The following is a 22,292-nucleotide window of genomic DNA, read 5'->3' on the forward strand; positions in this document are numbered from 1 at the left end:
TAGAAGAATTGTTTTAACAGCTTCAATACGGGACACTTTTACCCCCTTCCTGCCCAGGTCAATATTCAGCTTTCAGCGCTGTCACACTTTGAATGACCATTGCGCGGCCATACAACACTGTACCCAAACTAAATTTTTATAATTTTCTTCCCACAAATAGAGCTTTCTTTTGGTGGTATTTGATCACCTCTGGGGTTTTTATTTTTTGCTAAAAAGATCAACGTTTTTGACAAAAAGTTTTTCTTAGTTTGTCATAAAAGTTATTTTCCCCTTCACTGACAGGCACTGATCAGCACCAATAAAGTGGCACTGATATGCACCACTGATGGGCACCAATAGGCGGCACTGATGATGAGGTAATGAAAGATTACTGACAGGTGTTACTGCTGGGCACTGATTGGCACTGTGGTGGGCTCTGATTGGCACTGGCACACTTTATTGTTGGCACACTGCTGGGCACTGATTTACAGGTGATTTGCATAACTGAGGGGGCTGTGATGATAATCAATGTGCCGCCAATCGTCTCTCCCAATCATAGTTACATAGTTAGTAAGGTTGAATAAAGACACCAGTCCATCCAGTTCAACCTGAGTGAGTGTGCGTGTCTACAATTATCCCTATATATTTCATCTCATCTATTATATTATTATTTTTATTTAAGGTACCCATATAGCACCGTCAATTTACACATACACTGCACACTCACATTGGTCCCTACCCTCAAGGAACCCACAATCTAACCCACATTTAGACACTAGGGTCAATTTTGGACAGAAGCCATGTCTTTGGAGTGTAGGAGGACAACGGAGTACCCGGAGGAAATGCACGCAGGCACAGGGAAAACATTCAAACTCCAGCAGGTAGTGTTATGGTTAGGATACGAACCAGCAAACCTTTTTACTGCCAGGTGAGAGTGCTAACCACCGCACCACTGCACCACAATAGGATTCATACTAATAACAATATAAATGTAGGTTATTTTCACATATGGTTTCCAGGCTTGCACTGCCTGTCACCATACATTATCCTTATTACATCACATACCACCTTGCCTGTTTTGTTTGATAGTCCCTATTTTTATGTACATTTTTAAACATCACATTCATAGCCGATTTATTTCACACATGTTTTCTATTTTATTTTTATTTCACATTTATTCCAATTTTATATACTCTTTATTTATACTTATTCATCATGGCCTATCACACCTTCACTCTCACTCATTAATTTCCTTATTCTCTTCACCATCATTATTTAATCACATCAACACACAAATACACTAATAATCAAATAAACATCCACATCATTTAATTCTCCCCGTCACATAACATCTCATTATTATTATTACAACAACAATATATAAACATATTAATAATAAATAAACATTTGGAACCTAATTGGCACCAATGAAGAACACATTAGAATCCATCCGATACCTGATACAATGATATCATTGTGAATTTGCTGCAGGGTTTTGCCCCCCCTCTTACCCTCTGAGGATGTCCTTGACTGATTGCAAGCCTTTATTGGGTCAAACTCTTTCCACCCTTGGGAAGGAATGATTATGGAACCTCTGGGATCATCCAACGGTTTTAACCACTTTTAGCCCTTGTACACACGGTCGGAGAATCCGTCGGAATGTGTCCTATCGGACCGTGTTGTCGGATAATCCAACTGTGTGTGGTAGGTTAAGGGGTTAATCAGGGGGGTGGCAGTGTAGGGGTTAAGTGTATCCTAGGGGCGTGTTACTAACTCTGGGGGGGCTGGGCTATGTCTTAGTGAACACTGATCACTGCTCCAATCACATGGAGCAGAGATCAGTGTCACTTGTTGCTAGGCAGAACAGGGAGATTCTGTTTACTTCGGCATCTCCCCGTTCAGCCTCCCCGTGAGACGATTGTGGGTATACTAAGTATACTGTTAGATAGGTTGATTCAGTTGTCAGCGGGCTGGCCGGTGAGTAAAGATTGTTTTTTCCTTGGATCTATCCTTGGGTTTGTTTTTAACCTCTTCCCTGCCAAAGACATTTATACAGTAATCAGTAGCTATTTTTAGCTCTGATCGCTGTTTAAATATCAGTGGTCCCAAAAAAGTGTCAAAAGTGTCCGATCTGTCTGCAGCAATATTGCAGTCCCAATAAAAATTGAAGATCGCTGCCATTACTAGTAAAAAAAATTAATGTATAATAAAAATGCCATAAATCTATCCCCTATTTTGTAAACGCTATAACTTTTGTGCAAACCAATCAATATACGCTTTCAATATGCAATTTTTTTTTACCAAAAATATGTAGAAGAATACATATTGGCCTAAACTGATTTTAACATTTGTATTTTAAAATGTTTGGGGGGATATTTATTATAGCAAAAAGTAAAAAATATTGCTTTTTTTTCAAAATTGTCTCTCTTCTTTTGTTTATAACACAAAAATAAAAACTGCAGAGGTGATCAAACACCACCAAAATAAAGCTCTATTTGTTTGTCAGTTAAAGTGATGCAGTGCCGTTTCGCAAAAAATAGCCTGGTCATTAAGGGGCAAATCCTTTCAGGGCTGAAGTGGTTAATAATACCATGCAATGCCAAGATTCCATTTCCAAAGCATTCAAAAAGCTTCAATATATTAAAGAAGTATATTAAAGAAGTATACAGGAGACTCCAGAATGGGAGACATCCTGTACAAAGCATCAGTAAGACCTCATCTGGAATATGCAGTTTAGTTCTGGACACCAATTCATAAAAAGCATATTGGAGGACTGGAGAAAGAGAAGGCCAACCAAACCAGTAATAGACATGGAGGACCTCCACTTACCTAAACTGAATTTGAGAAAAGGGGTATAAAGGGGGATATGATTACCATATAGGTGGTCCATATAGTGAACTTGGTGCAAAGTTCAGTATATGTGCTAAAAGTGACTGTAACCTGTCTTTGTCATAGAGTGGTCTGACCATGCTATAAGTGTACTCCTGGGGATTTGGAAAGCAAAAGGATACACATAACAGAGAATCTTCTTTTGCAGAAAATCTGGCCTAGAATGAAGCAGCCTCCAGGGTCCTGCTGCGATTGTTCATACCCTCAGACAATTTACAGTATCTAGTGACTGGTGCCTGCCCCAGTCTACATTTAACAAATGGGATGAGTCTGTGACAGAATGTCTCACAGTTAATAACCTCCAGCCTGATAAAGATTTCAATCCCCATACCTCAACTGCAAATTGGAAGCAGGTAATATTAGGGAGAATACATAGCTGAAGCAAACAGTGGCACAATGGTAATTGAACCTTACAGGTCAACTGCTTGCCAAACAGATTTTTAGAAAAAAAAACTGTCACATTTTCTTGAATCTGTGGCCCTACATAGATGTGTAAGATACACTTATCATTTAGGCTTAGTAAAAGATATGTTCAAAACTGGGGCTAGGAAATTAAAAGAGCCAGCCATGAATGAGCTTATGTAATATTTTACATTCTTATTTTTATTTATTTATCTCAGCATAGAAAAACACGTCAACAATATCACATTGTCGAAAACAACACATACATGTATCATAAATCTATAACACAAGGTTGTAGTTACAAAATTACAAAAAAAAAACAGGAGACCTGAAGGCAGTACCAAGAACCAATAACAAAAAACCCTGAAATGCATGGGAGTGTATATAAAGGCCATTGGTATTGCTACAGAGCATGTTACACAACAAGGTATTCATAAGGCACGCCTGATCAGTGCAAAATACCAGAAGTCACTATCAATACCACATCAACTAAGATAAAATTATGAATATGAAAGATGGACAACAAGGTGTCCAAAAAGAGAAGAAAGAGAAGAAAGACAGAAGAAGTAAATCAGGAAAAATGAGAATTCAGGAGACATGAGGAAACCTAAGTTGGAAAGAAAGTTGGCGTAGAAGGAATAGATGTTTGTACCATTCTGGGCGTCATGGATAAGGGAACATGTATATAGGTTGCCCAATATTAAGGGTCTCTCTTTAAGGGGGCACCATAAAAGGAAATCAATTGTGAAGGATGAAATAGTCTGATGCTCCATTCAAAGTCAATCCGGCCTATCGTGACAAGAATAAACAACCGACAGTTGCATTAATTGCGCTGCCTTATAGTAAGCATATAAATTGGGAACACCAAGACCCCCCCCCCCCCCCCCGAACGGGGAATTAATGAATTGGAGCATGCCAGTCCATGGCCTTTAGTGCCCCCAATGAATTTCAATATTTAGAGACCCTAACTAGGTTGGACTTGATGGACTTGTGTCTTTTTTCAACCTCACATACTATGTAACTATATGTAACTGGTAGACATGGGCGCCGTCAATAAATTTGTTTCGTTCTGTTCCGTTTCGATTCGTATTAAAATGAATTCGTACTTCGTATTTCGTGTCCGAAATTCCGTTTCGTATGAAATACGAATTGTCGTTAGGTTCGTTAACGTGTACGAACGTTCTTTACGATGAATTTAAAGGCAAAAATATACCTCAATATGACAGTTGATGCTGATGGAAGTTTGTTTTTTATCCAAAATACGTAATTCCGTTGAAGAATTTCCTATCCGAAATACGAAGTTTCATTAGATGAGAAAGAGAGAAGCGGATTGTCTGCCATGCACCGCTGGTCCAGTTTGCGCCTGTTCCTCCTGGGGCTGCTTATTATGAGGGGCTCCCACCATCCCTGTGCTATGCTGACTTCCTCCTGGGGCTGCTTATTATGAGGGGCTTCCACCATCCCTGTGCTATGCTGATTTCTTCCGGGTGCTGTACCTCTGCTGTGCATATTATGAGGGGATCCCACCATCCCTGTGCAGACATAAGCATAATGACGACAACTGATCCAAAATCCGAAATTCGTAAACAAAAGTTCGTATTGCGTACAGAATTCGGACGCACGGCAATTCGTATTTCGGATCCTCCCGAACATACGAATTTTGGGAAATGAATCGCATATGTCTAGTAACTGGTAAGGATCTAAATAAATCTAAAAGTTTAGGCAAAAGAGTAATTTTGATTGCATGTATTCTACCTAGCCACTAGAGCTCGTACAGGGCCCAGCTGGAAAGCACCTGTTACAGATGCCGAAAATTACCTCATATAACGACAAGTATGAAAGGGAGAGATTAACCTCCATATATGGAAGAGACACATCATGCCATGGAAATGGAAAGGATTCCCATATACGTGAGAGCAGCGAGGCAGGACCATTCATATTCATAGCAGAAGATTTTGTCTGGTTCACCATGAGCCCAGAAATCTTACAAAAGTCACCTAGGGTCTGAAGAATGGTTTTGATCACAATAGCAAAGAGCAGTGGGGGCAGTGGACACCCCTGTCGTGTGCCACGTTCAATTGTGATGGGATCAGAATGATATCTCATGCTATCCTAATCTGATCTGGTCCCTGGTGACCCAGGATAAAGCCAACCTGATCCCTATGTACATACAAGTTGATGAAAGATGACAGTCTATTAACCAGTACTTTTGTAAACAGATTAATGTCATTATATGTAAGAAGATTACCCTCGCGCCACAGTAATTATAGAAAAAGGAAAGTACACAAAATTAATAAAAAAACAAAAAGGATTATGGTTGCAGCAAAGCACCGACAGGGGTTCAAACCCTCCCCTGAGTGAGTGAAATCTAAATGTATAAAGTGGTGTTGCGCTCCTTAATTAACTATGTCAATAAATATGTGAAGTACACAGTGTACAAAAATTTAAAAGTGAATATTCCTACAAACGCTTAACTATAAACACATAATTTAACATCCAAAAAGTGCATTAAGCAATGGCAAACATTTAGATTAATGTCATTATCAATTAGTGAGATGGGCTGGTAGTTTTCAACCTCCCCGGATCCTTATTAGGTTTTGGAATAACCGATATATATGGCATACGTGAGGCTCCATCCCGTAGGGCAGGGATATGCAATTAGCGGGCCTCCAGCTGTTGCAAAACTACAAGTTCCATCATGCCTCTGCCTCTTGGTGTCATGCTTGTGGCTGTCAGAGTCTTGCTATGCCTCAGGGACTTGCAGTTCTGCAACAGCTGGAGGTCTGCTAATTGCATATCCCTGCCGTAGGGCATTAAAATACTGAGTCAAATGAGGGACCAAAAAATCCTGAAATTTGCAGTAATATAGAGCCAGAAAGCCATCTGGCCCCGAGCAGAACCCATCTTTGTGGATTTAATGGCAGCTATAATCTCATGTGACGTGAAAGGGGCCTCCATACGCTCCCTATACCCTAAAGAAATTTTGAGAAGCAACATACCTTGTAAGTACTGTGCAGGATTGAGGATCCTCCAGTCCCAGGGGTTTGTACAGGGAGGCATAGCGACCTCTAAAAGCTTCCAACACGTTACGAGGGTTTTGGGAATATGTGCCATCAGAACAACTCACCCTGGTCACTGCAAAGGTTTGCATGCAAGGATTCAGTATATGTGCTAAAAGTGACCGTAACCTATCTTTGTCATAGAGTGGTCTGACCATGCTACAGCCTTAATAATAGCCTTGTGAATACTGGGCACCAGGGAGGATGAGACAAAAATATGGTCAATAGGAAAGTACGTGGAATGCAATGTCGAAAAAAAAGTATAATCTCTGGTTACTAGATGGAACTCACACCATTCAATGACTAAATTAAGAGAAGGTAACATTTTAGCCACCCTTAAACCAGCCTTAAGTGTCCATTTCAGACATGAAGGTGCGTGGGTTCGATTTACCTAACAATTCTAAGGTGAGATTAGTGTCCCCCCCCCCCCCCCCCCGCAGATAACCTGCCCCTTCAGATATGGCTTTAAGGAGCAAAGCAATTCAGTGAAGAAGGCAGCCTGACTGACGTTTGGGGCACGGTAGGAGATAATGGAGCACAATTGTTCCCCCACTAACCTTTTAACCAAAAGAAACCTCCCTTCTGGGTCTCTGATTTCCTGCACATGGTTAAAGGAGACACATTTTGAAAAACAGATATCTACCTTTCTAGTTTTGTCGGTCGCATTGGCCAGAAGACCGGGTATTGTTTGTGAAGGAAGGAAGGCTGATACGGCTTAGGGAAGTTAATTTCTTGAAGCAGCAGGATATCTGTCCTACAAGAGTGATAATATTGAAAGGGGTGTCGATGACCTAAGAGTACCTAAGACCTGGTGAGGGTAATGGCTGTTATAACAGTAAATAGTCCAGTGTCAGCTCAATTAAGGATTCAGTAGAGGCAGGAAAAGTTCTGACTTGGCCTGGAATGCAGGGGGGTGGCAGTGAGCCCCGAGATGCAACCGTAGAGTCCATATCTGTAGTGGGGCCGGATGAGAAGGCTCCATGTGGCTGCTGTGGTGGAGGAGCTGATGCCATCTTGGGTGAAGCTGCTGAGGATTGACTGGTTGGCGGCAGGTGAGAACAGGCCCTATGACCACGCCCTTCGGCTATGCGCTGTTGCTGGGTCTGTCTGGGAAATGTGGTGGTGCGAGATGCCAGGAAGAAAAGCCTTAGGGCCCCCCACATGGAACAAGTAATGTCCGGCCATGTGCACAGCTCCAGGACTAAGCGGCCATCCCAGATTCTGCACATATTCGCACTCCCTGTAATATATATTTTTTTTATCAAATAACGTTTTATTAATTTCCAGCTGTTGCATAGGAACATAAACAGTACAGAAGTACAGTGGTAGGCGAGTATCTACATAGCTTTGCAAGAGTAAGAATAGACATGCGATATGCAGTGTCAAATCACAGGCGTGTGCAGTAGATTTCAGTAGTTTGGACGGTGGAGTGCTGGGGGGCAGGGGACACCAAAAGTCAGCTGCCCATCCCACGACCCCTACGGCCCGGTATGCGCTGCCTTGCGGCCTATGCAAAACATGTAATTCGTAGCAGATGAAGTCCGCTATAGAAACAGGGGAGGTGAAAAGGGAAAAGACAGAGAAGAAAAAGAAAAGAAAGAGCCAGAGATCCAGGTCGCCATACCTTATCCAAATTGCCCTTAGTCCTCCCGCAGCCGCCATCTCTCCCAGACTTGGTCAAATTCCTCCAGCCTGTCCCGTATTCTGGCAGTCATTTGTTCCATAAGTTCTACGTCCTTTATCCTGGAATAAAGGGCTTCCATAGATGGGGCCAGTCGGCTCTTCCAGTTAAGAGCTATTAGGCAACGGGCTGCTGTGAGGATATGTCGTAGAAGCTTCCTGGATGGCTTAGCCATCTTTGGTTGGGACAAGCCAAATAGGAAGAACTTGGGTACGAACGGGACAGGCACCTCAAATACCCGGATAAGGAGCTGTGGGATTGATTTCCAGAATGGGGCTATCAAAGGGCAAGTCCAGTATATATGGAACAGGGTGCCCCTGTCCTTCAGGCAGCGCCACCCTGTAATATTTTAATATTCATTCTGTAATATTATTGTGCATACCCACTCACAAATATTTGTATTTGCCCCCTTTTCCATTACTTTGTCTAAGGAGAATTCTGCAACTGAGATTAGAAAGTTGATTCACTAGAGAAGTTGAAAAACTTTAGTCAAATTGCAACTGTGCACAGGCTATGGACATTCAACTTTTTAGCTCTTAACAGGCAGTAGATGGGTTTTAAATAGACCCAAACTCATCTCTCTAGCTGCTTTTAATGTGAAGGTATTCATTGTCAAAGTTCACAACACAGACTTTAAAGAGGTTGTAAACCTCCGACAAAAAACAAAAACAAAAAAAAACCCTGCAAGACAAAGGCATAATGAGCTACGGTAGAATGCATCGTATACTAGCTAATTTTGAAATACTTACCTCAGAACGATGCCCTGAATCGGCATCGGCACTCTGGGTACACGTCCGACATCTTTCACTGGAGTTACTTCCGGGTTTGTGGCTCGGGCACTGTGGTTGGCCGGAGCCGTGATGACATCACCCCCACCCATGTGCATGGGAGAACTCCAGTCATGGCACAAGTCCTGAAGAAATGGCACCAGTGTGCATGTGCCAATGACATCGGCAGCAGAGCATATACTGAATATCTCCTAAAGTATGCAAGTTTAGGAGATATTCACGGTACTTGCATGTAAGCCTTATTATAGCCTTACCTGCAGGTAAAAGTGGCGTAACAGAGTTTACAACCACTTTAAAGTTGGTATCTGTAATTTTCTAATGGTTTAAAAACACTTTGCTGTTTATTTACATTAGAAGACTGGGGTAAGATTTCAATAAATATATGGTGAACTTGTTTTTCACATGAATAAATAATCACCAACCTAATTTATTGAGCGAAGATTCTCAAATTTAGAAAATCAGCCTCCATGTGTTGACAGAGCTCATAATGTTTGACAATCACTGCCAGACCTCATGCTGATAAAACATGCTCTTTTCCAACCCATGAGTGTGCATTGCAGTATCGCATACGAGGTCCCCATACTAGTTTACATTCATCTTAAAGTGGTTGTAAAGGCACAAAGTCTTTATACCTTCATGCATTCTATGCATCAAGGTAAAAAAAACTTCTGTGTGTAGCAACCCCCCTAATACTTACCTGAGCCTCCTCTCGATCCAGCCATGTCCACAAGAGCCTTGCCTCTCTGGGAACTCACACTCCTGATTGGCTTTTGGCAGCAGTGGGAGCCATTGGCTCCCTCTACTGTCAATCACAGCCAGTGGGCCAATCAGGAGCTGGAGCCATGACTTTGTGTGTGAAAGGACACACAGAGCTGTGGTGGGAGGGAGGAACCAGGAGCACCGGTGTGGGATCCAAGAAAAGGAGGACCTGGGCTGCTCTGTGCAAAGCTACTGCACAGAGCAGGTAAAGTATAACATGTTTGTTATAAAGAAAAACAAAAAAAACAAAATAAAAAATAAGGCTTTACTATTACTTTAACTACAGGGCTCTGTTATATGATATTTTTTGGACACATTTAGGAGTCATGATAGAACGTGTGTTATCAGTAGGAGACCAATCAGCTCAAAGGACAGAAACTATCAGACTTTAAGGTGCTTATTAAGCTACCCATAGATGGATTGAAATTCGTCTGGTTCAGCAGACTGGATGACTTTCTATCCATCGCTGGCTGGTCTTGCTCGACAGAAGTTGATCTAACAATTGACTTGTTGTAACAGGACTGTTAGAAATGTTATCTCAATCAGCCAGCTGCAGTCAGTTAGCTGCAGCCACTATTTATTATTATTATTATTATTATTATTATTATTATAATACAGGATTTATATAGCACCAACAGTTTGTGTAGTGTTTTACAATACAAAGGGAGACAGTACATCAACAATACAATTTAATATAAGAGGGTTAAGTCTAGTACATTCGGCCCGTATGTACTGGAATTGGTCCAACAGAAGCCAGCTGGGCATGACCGAAAAAGGTTTGCCGTTCAGCTCACAAATCAGCGCTCTCAGCCAATGGCTGAGAGCTCTGACTGGAGTGTTCTGGTGAGGGTGTGTTCTTCTGTCAGAACACAATAACACAGTAGGGGAGGTTGTTGTGCTAACATCAGATACTTAGTATAGCGACTCCCCCTGAGTTTTCAGTTTTTTTTTCGTTCAACCCTACCGGGTTGAATGAAAATAAACTACTAGTCTGTGCAAAGCTTTAGGAGGGTCCTGCTCCTGAGAGCTTACAATCTTGTAGGGAGGGGCAAGTGAAACAAAAGGTAATTAACTGTGAGGGATGAACTGATAGGAAAGAGATTTAGTTGTTAGCCCATGGCAAGATAGGCTTCTCTGAAGAGCTGCGTTTTCAGGGATCACCTAAAAGTGGACAAAGCAGGAGTTAGCAGGATAGATTGGGGTACAAAGTTTCAGAAGATGGGAGAAGCTCTGGGGATGTCCTGGAAATGAGAGGAGGAGACAAGAGAGCTAGAGAGCAGGAGATCTTGGAGGGAGTGAAGATGACGGCTTGGGTGATATATTGAGACAATATTGGTTATGTAGCTTGAGGCAGAGTTGTAAATTCCTTTGTATGTTGTTAGTATTTAGATTTTTTATTTTTTTGCTGGGAAATCAGAAGCCAGTTGAGGGATTGGCAGAGGGGTGTGGGGGACACTGAGCGGTTGGTAAGGTGGATGAGTCTGGCAGCAGCATTCATGATAGACTGAAGGGAGGGTAGCCTGCATAGAAAAAGGGCCTATGAAGAAGAAGTTTCAATGGTCAAGGTGAGAGATAGCAAGGGAGTGAATAAGTTGCTTAGTGTCTCCATTGGTTAAAAGGGGGAGTACTATGGAAATGTTATTTAGGTGAAGTCTACGAGATTAGATCAGTGATTGGTTGGTGCTGAAAGGACAGCTCAGATTTATTGTTTTCCGAACGGCAGAGAAGTCCCGCTGTCAGAATATAATGGCAAAGCAGGGGGGATTCCTCCGTGCACCTTCATTGCGTAAACGGGGGAATCTCCCTCTGGTTGATCGGAATATAAATGAGGCATCTATGGTCAACCTTGGTGTGCTCTCCTTGTCAGAAATGGTATGCAAAGCTAAATAAACAGGTAAATATAATTCCATAATGAGTAGGCTTTGCATATGCAATCATTAGAGACTAAATATGCAAATATTTGCTTAAGCCCAGTTGTGGCTGATTCTCTTTGAGAAACCAAATGGCGCATTTGACACATTTTGCACAATATGTTTCCAGTGTGCTTCTTGGAGTAAATGTTTTTTATAACATATACGTACATGGGCCAGTTCCAGCTATAGTTGCCACTACTCTTTAAAACTTTGGGATTGATTTAGTAAAGGAACACTGCAAAAAGAACTTTAGTTCTTTTGGCTTTGTACTTTACAGGGATGCAGTGTTTGCCCTTGTACACACGGTCGGAGAATCCGTCGGAATGTGTCCTATCGGACCGTGTCGTCTGATAATCCGACTGTGTGTGGTATGCATCGGACTGATTCCGTTGGAATATCTGTCGGACCCAATTTTCCAACATGTTGGAAATATTTCCCGACCAACTGGGCCGGTCGGACATACTCCGATCATGTGTAGCGAATTTTGATCGGACCAAGTGCCACACATGCTCAGATCAAATTCCTACATCAAAGCTATTGGCTACTAGCCTGAATGTAGTCCCATCGTAACGAAATTACGTCATCACGTTCTGAAAGATCGGATTTTTCGACAACTTAGTCCGACCGTGTGTATGCAACAGTTTCGGACAAGATCTGATGGACAAAATCCGACTGAGAAAATCCGACGGATTTGGTTGTCGAAATCTCTGACCGTGTGTACAGGGGCTTAGAGTTATCCACCATCATATCCGTTTACACAAATTAGTAAAGGGACTGTTCACATAGTAAGGCCTTTTTCACATGGACTGTCCGTTCAGGTCCGCCTTTCAGTTTTTTAGGCGGACCTGAACGGATGCTCAATAGACCTCTATGGAGAGTCGGATGTCAGCAGTGACATGTCCGCTGACATCCGACCCGCTCCAATCCGAAAAAGTGTGACGGAGGAAGAACCTACTTTTCCATGCGTCTGCGGATCGGATCGGGTGATGACGCACTCTATGGTCCGTCCTCATCTGATCCCCCATAGGGGAGAGCGGCGCTCTGACAGGTCCCTCCCTGTACAGTGTGCATAGAAGGTCCTTTCATCTTCCTGCTCAGCGGGGATAGACTGAGCGATCCCCCTCTGAGCAAAGCGGGCTCCGTACACGGACACATCCATGTGAAAGAGCCCTAAAAAAGCTAATGATTACATAGCTTAGTGAAAAAGGTAAAGCAATGATTACTGTGAATAAAGAATCATGTGCAGCGGAACAATTTGTTTGCTATGTGGATGGTCCATATTCCTTTAGGCTTGCTCCCCTTGTGATTGGTTGTCATTCTGTCAGTACAGAAGACATGGATCCTGTGTTTCTGTAAAGCAGAAACACCAATCCATGTCTTCCACTAGTAAAAGCACCTCCTCCACTACACGGAAACATTAGCTAAGCACACAGTTAACTTTGATCGCTCTTGATGCTAACCCTTTCCCTGCCAGTGTCATTAGTACAGTGGCAATGTATATTTTTAGCACTGATCACTGTAATAGAGTCACTGCTTCCCCAAAAAAGTGTGCAAAGTGTCAGTTAGGTGTCCAATTTGTCCTCCGCAATATTACAGTCCCGCTATAAGTCACTGATCGCCGCCATTACTAGTAAAAAAATATATATATATTATATAAAAATGAAATAAAGAAAAATATCCCATAGTTTGTAGCTGCTATAACTTTTACGCAAACCAAGTCAATATACGCTTATTGGGATTTTTTTTTACCAAAAACATGTAGCAGAATACATATTGGCCTAAATTGATGAATAATTGTGATTTATTAATTTTTTTTAATTATCGGATGTGTTTTAGAGCAGAAAGTATAAAATATTGTTTTTTTTTCAAAAAATTGACGGTCGTTCTTTGTTTCTAGCGCAAAAAATAAAACGCAGAGGTGATTAAATGACATCAAAAGAATGCTCTATTTGTGGGGAAAAAGGAAATGCATTTTATTTGTGTACAGTTTCGCATAACCGCGCAGTTGGCAGTTAAAGTGACAAAATGAAATGCACAGATATCTAATAATAAGATTACTGCATTTGTAGCAAAAACATGTAGCCTAAACTGATGAAGAATTGTGATAAAAAAAAAAAAGTACATGTGTTTTAGAGCAGAAAGTAAAAAATATTGGTTTCTTTTTCAAAATTGTCGGTCGTTCTTTGTTTCTAGCGTGAAAAATAAAAATGCAGAGGTGATCAAATACTATCAAAAGAATGCTCTATTTGTGGGGGAGGGGGGGGGAATGCATTTTATTTGGTTAGTGTCGCACAACCACGCAGTTGTCAGTTAAAGTGGCAAAATGCAATGCACAGATATCTAATAATAAGATTACTGCATTTATAGTAATTTCACACATTTGCACGTTATATTTTATTTGTATTCTCTCCTCTATAATTAAATTGTGTGTTGTTCAATATTTTTCTCAGAAAGTAAAAAATATTCTGAGACTTTGATAATGGTATTCGTGTAAAGAGTTATTAGTATAATATATATATATTTTTATCCAATATTTATTTATATTATTCTTCACATTAACAGACCAAGATTATGATAATAGTATGCATATAAAGAGTTTTTAGCATATTTTTTATTCTGTCTTTATTTATATTAATCTCCACATTTGCAGACCAAGATTCTGATAATACTATAAATGTAAAGAGTTTTTAGTATAATATGTTTTTATCCTGTCTATTTATATTGCTCTCCACATTTACAGACCAAGATTCTGATAATAGTATACTTGTAAAGAGTTTTTAGTATAACATGTTTTTATCCTGCCTTTACTTATTATATTCTCCACATTTAAAGACCAAGATTCTGATAACAGTATACTTGTAAAGAGTTTTTAGTATAACATGTTTTTATCCTGTCTTTATTTATACATTAAAACCTTGGTTTGAGAGTTTTGCAAGACAAGCAAAATTTTTAAAATAAATTTTGACTTGCTATACAAGTGATGTCTTGATAAACAAGTAGCGTCATGTCACAACGGAGTATAAAAGAGAAGAGAGGCCCCTCTAAGTGTAGCAATATGGTTCCATTTAATGAAGGTACAGCTTTTAGCAACATATTGCTACACTTAGAGGCACCTCTCTTCTCTTTTATACTCTTTAGCTCTGGCTGAATTTTGCTTTTAATCCCCTTTTCCATTTGTGGATGGACATTTTATGGTTACACAAACTGGTCATATAATCTATTTATATGGACTATAAACCGAAGGACCTATGAATAAATGGTTGTGGAACAAATCAGTTGCGTCTCCATTATTTCTTATGGGGAAATTTGCTTTGATATACAAGTGGTTTGGATTACAAGCATGTTTCTGGAAAGAATTATGCTTGCAATCCAAGGTTCTACTGTATTATTCTTCACATTTACAGACCAAGCTGCTCATAAAAACATGGCAGTGATAGGTATTTGAGCAAACTATAACACTACTGTGGTTGATTGGGTAGTTGCAGCAAGTGTTTTTTTAAGAAAATGTTAACACTTTGAATACGAATACATTTGTGTAACAACCGTAGCAATGTTATGGTTTGACTCAATCATTGACCCTCGTCACTTAATATGCATATTAATATGAAGAAAATGATAAATGCATGTGAAAGTAAAAACAGGAATTAACATAATAAAATTATATAATTGCCCATATTAATTACTAAGAAAAAAAAAACAATTGTTGCAATAGTGGTAAATAACTGCACACCTTTAACCCAAAGACTCATTCATAAACCATAAGGTTCCCAAAAAGTGGTTTTAAATTCCTTTACACCGTCATTGAGCTACAGGTCACAATGTCCCAGTTGCCTGTAAATAATCAATGAAGGTTTTAGTTTGAGTCCCATTACCTCAACAGTAATGTGTACTGCATGCATTCCTATGAACAAAAGAAAGCAAAAGCTGATGAAATAATCACATAAAGTACTTACCTCTGAGGAAGGTCAGAAAGAGAAAAATCCATAGGGAAAAACCATAAGCTAGAAATCTCAGACAGTTCTCCAAAAGCATTGTATTAGCAATACAGGGCTAGGGGGATGAAGTCAATGCAATTCACACACTGAATTGATAAAGATCCAGCACTGAATCTTTTTTAGCTGTTGTCTAAATAAAGCATCTTCACTGAAAAAGCAGCAGGACCAGTAAAACATTGTACCCCACAGGTGACATAAACTTCCAGCTGTTGCTACATTTCTGAATCTTGCATAAATGGTGCTAGGCAGGTAGCACTGGGTTCTTCTTTGCACTACAGAGAGAAATAACAGGCAAGAAGGATAAAAAGAGCCAATAGATATTGTTCATTGGATAAAGAGGGATGTCAGTGCTTTGCTGTGTATGTAAAGAGCATGCTGCATGGGGAAGACTAGAGAGAGTAAAGGATGCTCAGAGCTCTGGAGCACAAAGCAGCTTATACACCTAGGAGATCTGCTCTCTCTTTTTACTGTTTTCTACAGCCTCTTAGTCATCAGATGGGTCAGCAGTGTTACTAGCACAAAATGTATAGAGCCCTACTAGCTTAAACAGGTTTATTTCTTGGCAAGATATGCACACACTCTATGTATTTCACTTAAAATACTGGATAGATTTTTACATTGCATAAGAATATTGCATAATCAATGGTGCATGATTTTATTTTAAGTTACTTTATAGGGTGCTAAGTTTCATTTAATAAAATTGATGCCTGGAAATCGTGTTACTGTCTTAGCTGTACTTTTCCAGCTTTATCTTGTTAAAATAAAAGCTTTATTCAGGAAAAAAATTGAGAAGTTTAAATGAGAACTTACTTAATAAAATAAATTGCAGCTCTTTGCCAGGAAGGGGTATATATTTTATTATAGCCCTACTCTGGGATAACATTTTCTACCACCTCTCCCTCCCAACTCCTGTAATCAATGCTGACAACCTTTTTTACCACTAATCTAGCACTGTGATTACACCCTAAGCCCTTGTACACACGATCGGAGATTTCCGACGGAATGTGTCCGATCGGAACGTTTTGTCGGATATTCCGACTGTGTGTGGTCGGAATATCCGATGGACCAAGTTTTCCAACTTGCCGGTAAAATTTTCCGACAAAATGTTCCTATCGGACATACTCCGATCATGTGTAGCCTACTCCGACGGACAAAGTGCCACGCATGCTCAGATCAAATTCCTAGACCAAAGCTATTGGCTACTAGCCTGAACGTAGTCCCGTCGTAACGAAATAACGTCATCACGTTATGTACAATCGGATTTTCCGACAATTTAGTCCGACCGTGTGTATGCAACATCACTTCCGGACCTCTTCTGGAATTAATCCGTCGGAATTACTCCGACGGATTTGGTGGTCGGAATCTCCGACCGTGTGTACAAGGGCTTAGACATAGGCATGGAGGTAATGCATGGTAAAGCTTTGTAATGGTATGGTAAAGCAAACTCAAGCAATCTTATACAGGACTGATTACAGCAGAGTAAAATGTTATTGCTTGTCAGTTTACTGTACATTTTTAATACTACTGGTCACACTGCTACATTACAAATAAAACCTCACAAGTCTTTTTTTTTCAGTAACTTGCATGGATTTGCAATAAATAACTCTTAAAACAAGTCTATCTTTCCCTGCTTCATACATCAATCAGGTTAAAGCATCATGTAGGTATAAGTAGATCTATTCACTTTTTTTGTTTTTTCCCGGGATAGTATTATTGAGGTTTATGATATGATGAAAGATAACAAGCGAACACATCGAGAGTGTCATTCTGCCTTGCATATAGTTTTCTATCACATTTAAATACATTTAATTTGGAGGCTTTTTTTCAGAAAATCACATGCCACTGTTCTGTATAATGAGACCCAGACACACCAAAACACATGTGCTTGTTTCTATGAACACCGTGTCAAGAGGAAGAAGAGCGTTTTTTTTCTACAGTTATGCCCGCTATGCAACAAAGTACTGTACATGTAATACTTGGTCCTATGTTTCCAGCTATAGTTATATGGTTGGACCTGCCCCTCTCCCCTCTTGCTGCGGCTGTTCCGACAACAGTTTTGAAGGAGATGACTGATTTATAACTGCAGTTTTCCTGGCTTTGAGCACATTCCCGAGACAAGCAATGGCAAGAGCAATGCAGAAACGGACACGTCTCTCCTCCTTCTGCTTTTCTCTTGTCATTATTTGTCTTAAGAATGTGGTCAGTGACTGGACAAACTGCATTTATAAATCGTCTATCTCCATTATAGCTGTTGTTGAATCAGGTGTGATGGTGGTGGTGGGGGAGAGGGCAGTTAAAGGTGTTACTAAACCCAGTAATATAAAAATAGTTAATCTGCCCCCCCCCCACACTGCCCACAACTTATAAATAATTTTACATTAAAATATTGCCACTATATATCTCTTTGGCTGATCTGTATACCACAGTCAGTGATAAACTGCACAGTTTCTCCAGTGCTGGGAGTTACATAGTTACATAGCAGGTGAGGTTGAAAAAAGACACAAGTCCATCAAGTCCAACTTAATGTGTGTGATTATATGTCAGTATTACATTGTATATCCCTGTATGCTACGGTCGTTCAGGTGCTTATCTAATAGTTTTTTAAACTATCAATGCCCCCTGCTGAGACCACCGCCTTTGGAAGGGAATTCCACATCCCTACCTCTCTTACAGTAAAGAACCCTCCACGTAGTTTAGGGTTAAACCACCTTTCTTCTAATTTTAATGAGTGGCCATGTGTCTTATTGAACTTCCTTCTGCGAAAAAGTTTTATCCCTATGGTGGGGTCACCAGTACGGTATTTGTAAATTGAAATCATATCCCCTCTCAAATGTCTCTTCTCCAGAGAGAATAAGTTCAGTGCTCGCAACCTTTCCTCATAACTAATATCCTCCAGACCCTTTATTAGCTTTGTTGCCCTTCTTTGTACTCGCTCCATTTCCAGTACATCCTTCCTGAGGACTGGTGCCCAGATCCTCCAGGTCATTTATGAACAAATAAAACAGGATTGGTCCCAGCACAGAACCCTGGGGGACCCCACTTCCCACCCCTGACCATTCTGAATAGTCCCCATTCATCACCACCCTCTGAACTCGCCCTTGTAGCCAGTTTTCAATCCATGTACTCACCCTATGGTCCATGCTAATGGACCTTATTTTGTACAGTAAACGTTTATGGGGAACTGTGTCAAATGCTTTTGCAAAATCCAGATACACCACATCTACGGGCCTTCCTTTATCTAGAGGGCAGCTCACCTCCTAATAGAAGGTTAATAGATTGGTTTGGCAAGAACGATTCATGAATCCATTCTGATTACTGCTAATTTTCCATTTTCATTACTAAAATCCTGTATATAGTCCCTTATCATTCCCTCCAAAATGCATACTATTGATGTTAGGCTAACTGGTCTGTAATTCCTAGGAACGTATTTTGGCCCTTTTTTAACCAGTTGCTGACCAGCCGCCGTCTTTATACAGTGGAAGGTCGGCACGTTCCCGTGAGCCATTACAGTGGTAAGCCGGCCCTTTAAGCAGGGATAGCAGGCATGCGCGCACCACGGCACTGCGGAGGAACCAATGCGCACGGCCGGCAGTCACAATGACCGCCAGACACATGCTATCGTGGGCACGAGAGCCAGAATAGGGACATGTTTGTGTAAACACACAAGTCCCTGATCTGTGAGGAGAGGAGAGACAGATTGTGTGTTCCTACTGTTTCCTCCTCTAGTCAGTTCCTTCCCCCTACAGGTAGAACACACACTGAGGGAACACATTTAGCCCCTTGATCGCCCCCTAGTTTTAACCCCTTCCCTGCCAGTGACATTTACACAGTAACCAGTGCATTTTTATAGCACTGATCACTGTATAAATGTCATTGGTCCCAAAAAAGTGTCAAAAGTGTCCGATATGTCCTCAACAACATTGCAGTCCCAATAAATATTGCAGATCACCGCCATTATCAGTAAGCTTATTGCTATTTTTATTACCAAAAATGTGTCAAAAAAAATATTTTGGCCAAAACTGATGAAGAAATTTGATTTTTAAAAACATTCTGGGGATATTTATTATAGCAAAAAGTAAAAAATATTGTTTTTTTCAAAATTTACGCAGATTTTTTTTTATAGTGCAATAAATAAAAAACGCAGAGGTGATCAAATACCACCAAAAGAAAGCTCTACTTGTGGGAAATAAAGGGTGTCAATTTTGTTTGGGTACAGCGTTGCACAATCGCGCAATTGTCAGTTAAAGTGACACAGTGTCATTTCGCAAAAGATGGCCTGGTCATTAAGCAGGCAAATCTTCCGGTCTGTAAGTGGTTAAATATTGGTGCTACATTGGCTTTTCTCCAATCAGCTGGTACCATTTCAGTCAGTAGACTATCAGTAAAAATTAGAAACAATGGTCTGGCAATTACTTGACTGAGTTCCCTAAGTACCCTCAGGTAAAAGCCATCGTCCTGGTGATTTATTAATGTTAAGTTGTCCAAGTCTATTTCTAATCTTTTTTTGCTCTCCTCTGCTATGTGCCTTTCATGTTCTGTCTTAGGTGCCCTTATTGCACCCTTACAAATCATTGTTTGTAAAGTCTGAATGCTGACGATGATCCCTCAGACTTGTATTTTTTGAACGCCTTCTCTTTTGCTATTATATGAATTTTTACATTGGAGTTAAGCCATCAAGGACTTTTGTTTGCTCTTTTAAATTTTTTTCCCAATGGGATGCACTGGCTAATGCCCTTATTTAATGTGCTCTTAAAGCAAAGTCATCTCTCCTCTGTGTTTTTTGTTTCTAAAGCCGCGTACACACGGGCGGACTGTCTGGCCTACTTAGTCCGCCGAAACACATTTCAGCGGACAGTCCGCTCGTGTGTGGGCTTCAGCTGACTTTTTCAGCGTGCAGTCTGGCGGACTAAGTATTTCGGAATTTCCGTAATACTGTCCATCGGACTCGCATTTCGGCGGACAATCCGCCCGTGTGTGTGCCAGTCCGCCGTACTTTTGAAATGTAGCTCTTTTGCTAGCGGAGGAGTCCGGCTTTCTTCCTCGCCGCCGGCCTCTTCTCCCGACTTCGGGGGTCTTGTCCCCCTCTTCGGTTCTTCTGCCGGGCCACCGCGCCTTCTTATAGCTCTTTTACAGGCGGTGGCCCGGTCTTCTGTCGCCGCCGTCGCCGCCGCCTTCCGTCCTTCTTCTTTTTCTTCTTCTTCTCCAGGAGATGTTGCCTCGACGATCTCTCCGGCCGGAATGCCAGGGACGCACTGCGCGGCCACTTATATAGGGACAAGGGGCGGTGTCACATGGCTTTATGTTACATGGGTTGGTCACATGGGTTGATGTCACATGGGGACTATGACATCGTAAGGGGGCGGGGTCACCATGTGACACCAACCCATGTGACATAAAGCCATGTGACACCGCCCCTTGTCCCTATATAAGTGGCCGCGCAGTGCGTCCCTGGCATTCCGGCCGGAGAGATCGTCGAGGCAACATCTCCTGGAGAAGAAAAAGAAGAAGAAGAAGAAGAACGGAAGGCGGCGGCGACGGCGGCAACGGCGGCGACAGAAGACCGGGCCACCGCCTGTAAAAGAGCTATAAGAAGGCGCGGTGGCCCGGCAGAAGAACCGAAGAGGGGGACAAGACCCCCGAAGTCGGGAGAAGAGGCCGGCGGCGAGGAAGAAAGCCGGACTCCTCCGCTAGCAAAAGAGCTACAAGAAGATAGCGGAGGAGTCCGGCGAGAAGACCCCCGAAGACGGAAGACCCCCGGAGCTGTGCAATAAAGTATTTTATCTCGTGTGTTGTGTTTTTTTTTGTACTTTTATTTTACAGGTGAATGGGTAGGGGTACATTGTACCCCATACTCATTCACATAGGGTGGGGGGCCGGTATCCGGGGGCCCCCTTATTAAAGGGGGCTCCCCGATTCCGATAAGCCCCCCGCCCGCAGACCCCGACAACCAACGGCCAGGGTTGTCGGGAAGAGGCCCTTGTCCTCATCAACATGGGGACAAGGTGCTTTGGGGTGGGAGGCCGCGCGGCCCCCCCTTCCCCAAGGCACCCCCCCATGTTGAGGGCACGCGGCCTGGTACGGCTCAGGAGGGGGGGCGCTCGCTCGCCCCCCTTTCCTGGCCGGCCGGGTAGCGTGCTCGGACAAGGGTCTGTTGTGGACTTGGGGGGGACCCCCACGCCGATTTTTTTCGGCGTTGGGGTTCGCCTTTAAGTCCATACCAGGCAGCGGGGCCAGCGACATCTCCTTCATGGGCCCCGCCTACCTGGAGACGCGCTTGAAATGAGCGGACTTTCCTCCGCGTGTGTGGGCGAGTCCGTTCATTTCAAAAGTAGGGCGGATAGTATGGCGGACTTAGTACGCCGTATTAGTCCGCTCAAAAAGTGGTGTGTGTGGTCAAGTCCGTTCATTCGAAAGTATGACGGACTGTCCGTCAGATTGTCTGACTGACTAAGTTGGCCAGACAGTCCGCCCCGTGTGTACGCGGCTTAAGATTTTATCCCAATTTACATCTTCCAGCAAGGTTCGGAGAAGATCAGGTAGGAGATTTCCACTACAGCCTGTATACACACCCACATGTGTGATGTCAATGTCATGTGACCTGGCTAGCTCTGAGAACAAGTAAATGTTCTCTCCAGCATAAAAGACACAACTGAGCATGTGCAGGTTGGCTAGTCTGCCTGTGTTAGCTGGTTTCCCTAGATAGACAGTGCAGGAGGGGGAGGCTCTGTGCATACAAGATAGAACACAATGCACAGGATTAACCCCTTAAAGCAGAGTTCCACCCTTTTTTTAGCTTATTAAAATTCAGCAGCTACAAAAAGTATATT

The 22,292-nt window shown here is 41.9% G+C and overlaps 1 protein-coding gene across 1 annotated transcript in view; it reads right to left on the minus strand.

Moving 5' to 3' along the window:
* LOC143974564 (neuronal acetylcholine receptor subunit alpha-7-like) overlaps nucleotides 1–15,903 on the minus strand; it is a 290,385-nt gene extending 274,482 nt beyond the window's left edge. The window contains exon 1 of the mRNA XM_077476094.1: nucleotides 15,424–15,903. Coding sequence (XP_077332220.1) covers nucleotides 15,424–15,502 — 79 coding nt within the window. The 5' untranslated portion in view covers nucleotides 15,503–15,903. The remainder of the gene's footprint in view (nucleotides 1–15,423) is intronic.
* Between the last annotated feature and the right edge of the window lie 6,389 nt (nucleotides 15,904–22,292).

This window comes from Lithobates pipiens, unplaced genomic scaffold (genome assembly GCF_037356315.1).
Source record: "Lithobates pipiens isolate NorthernLeopardFrog02 unplaced genomic scaffold, aLitPip1_a1.2 Scaffold_13, whole genome shotgun sequence".
NCBI classification, from domain to species: Eukaryota; Metazoa; Chordata; class Amphibia; order Anura; family Ranidae; genus Lithobates; species Lithobates pipiens.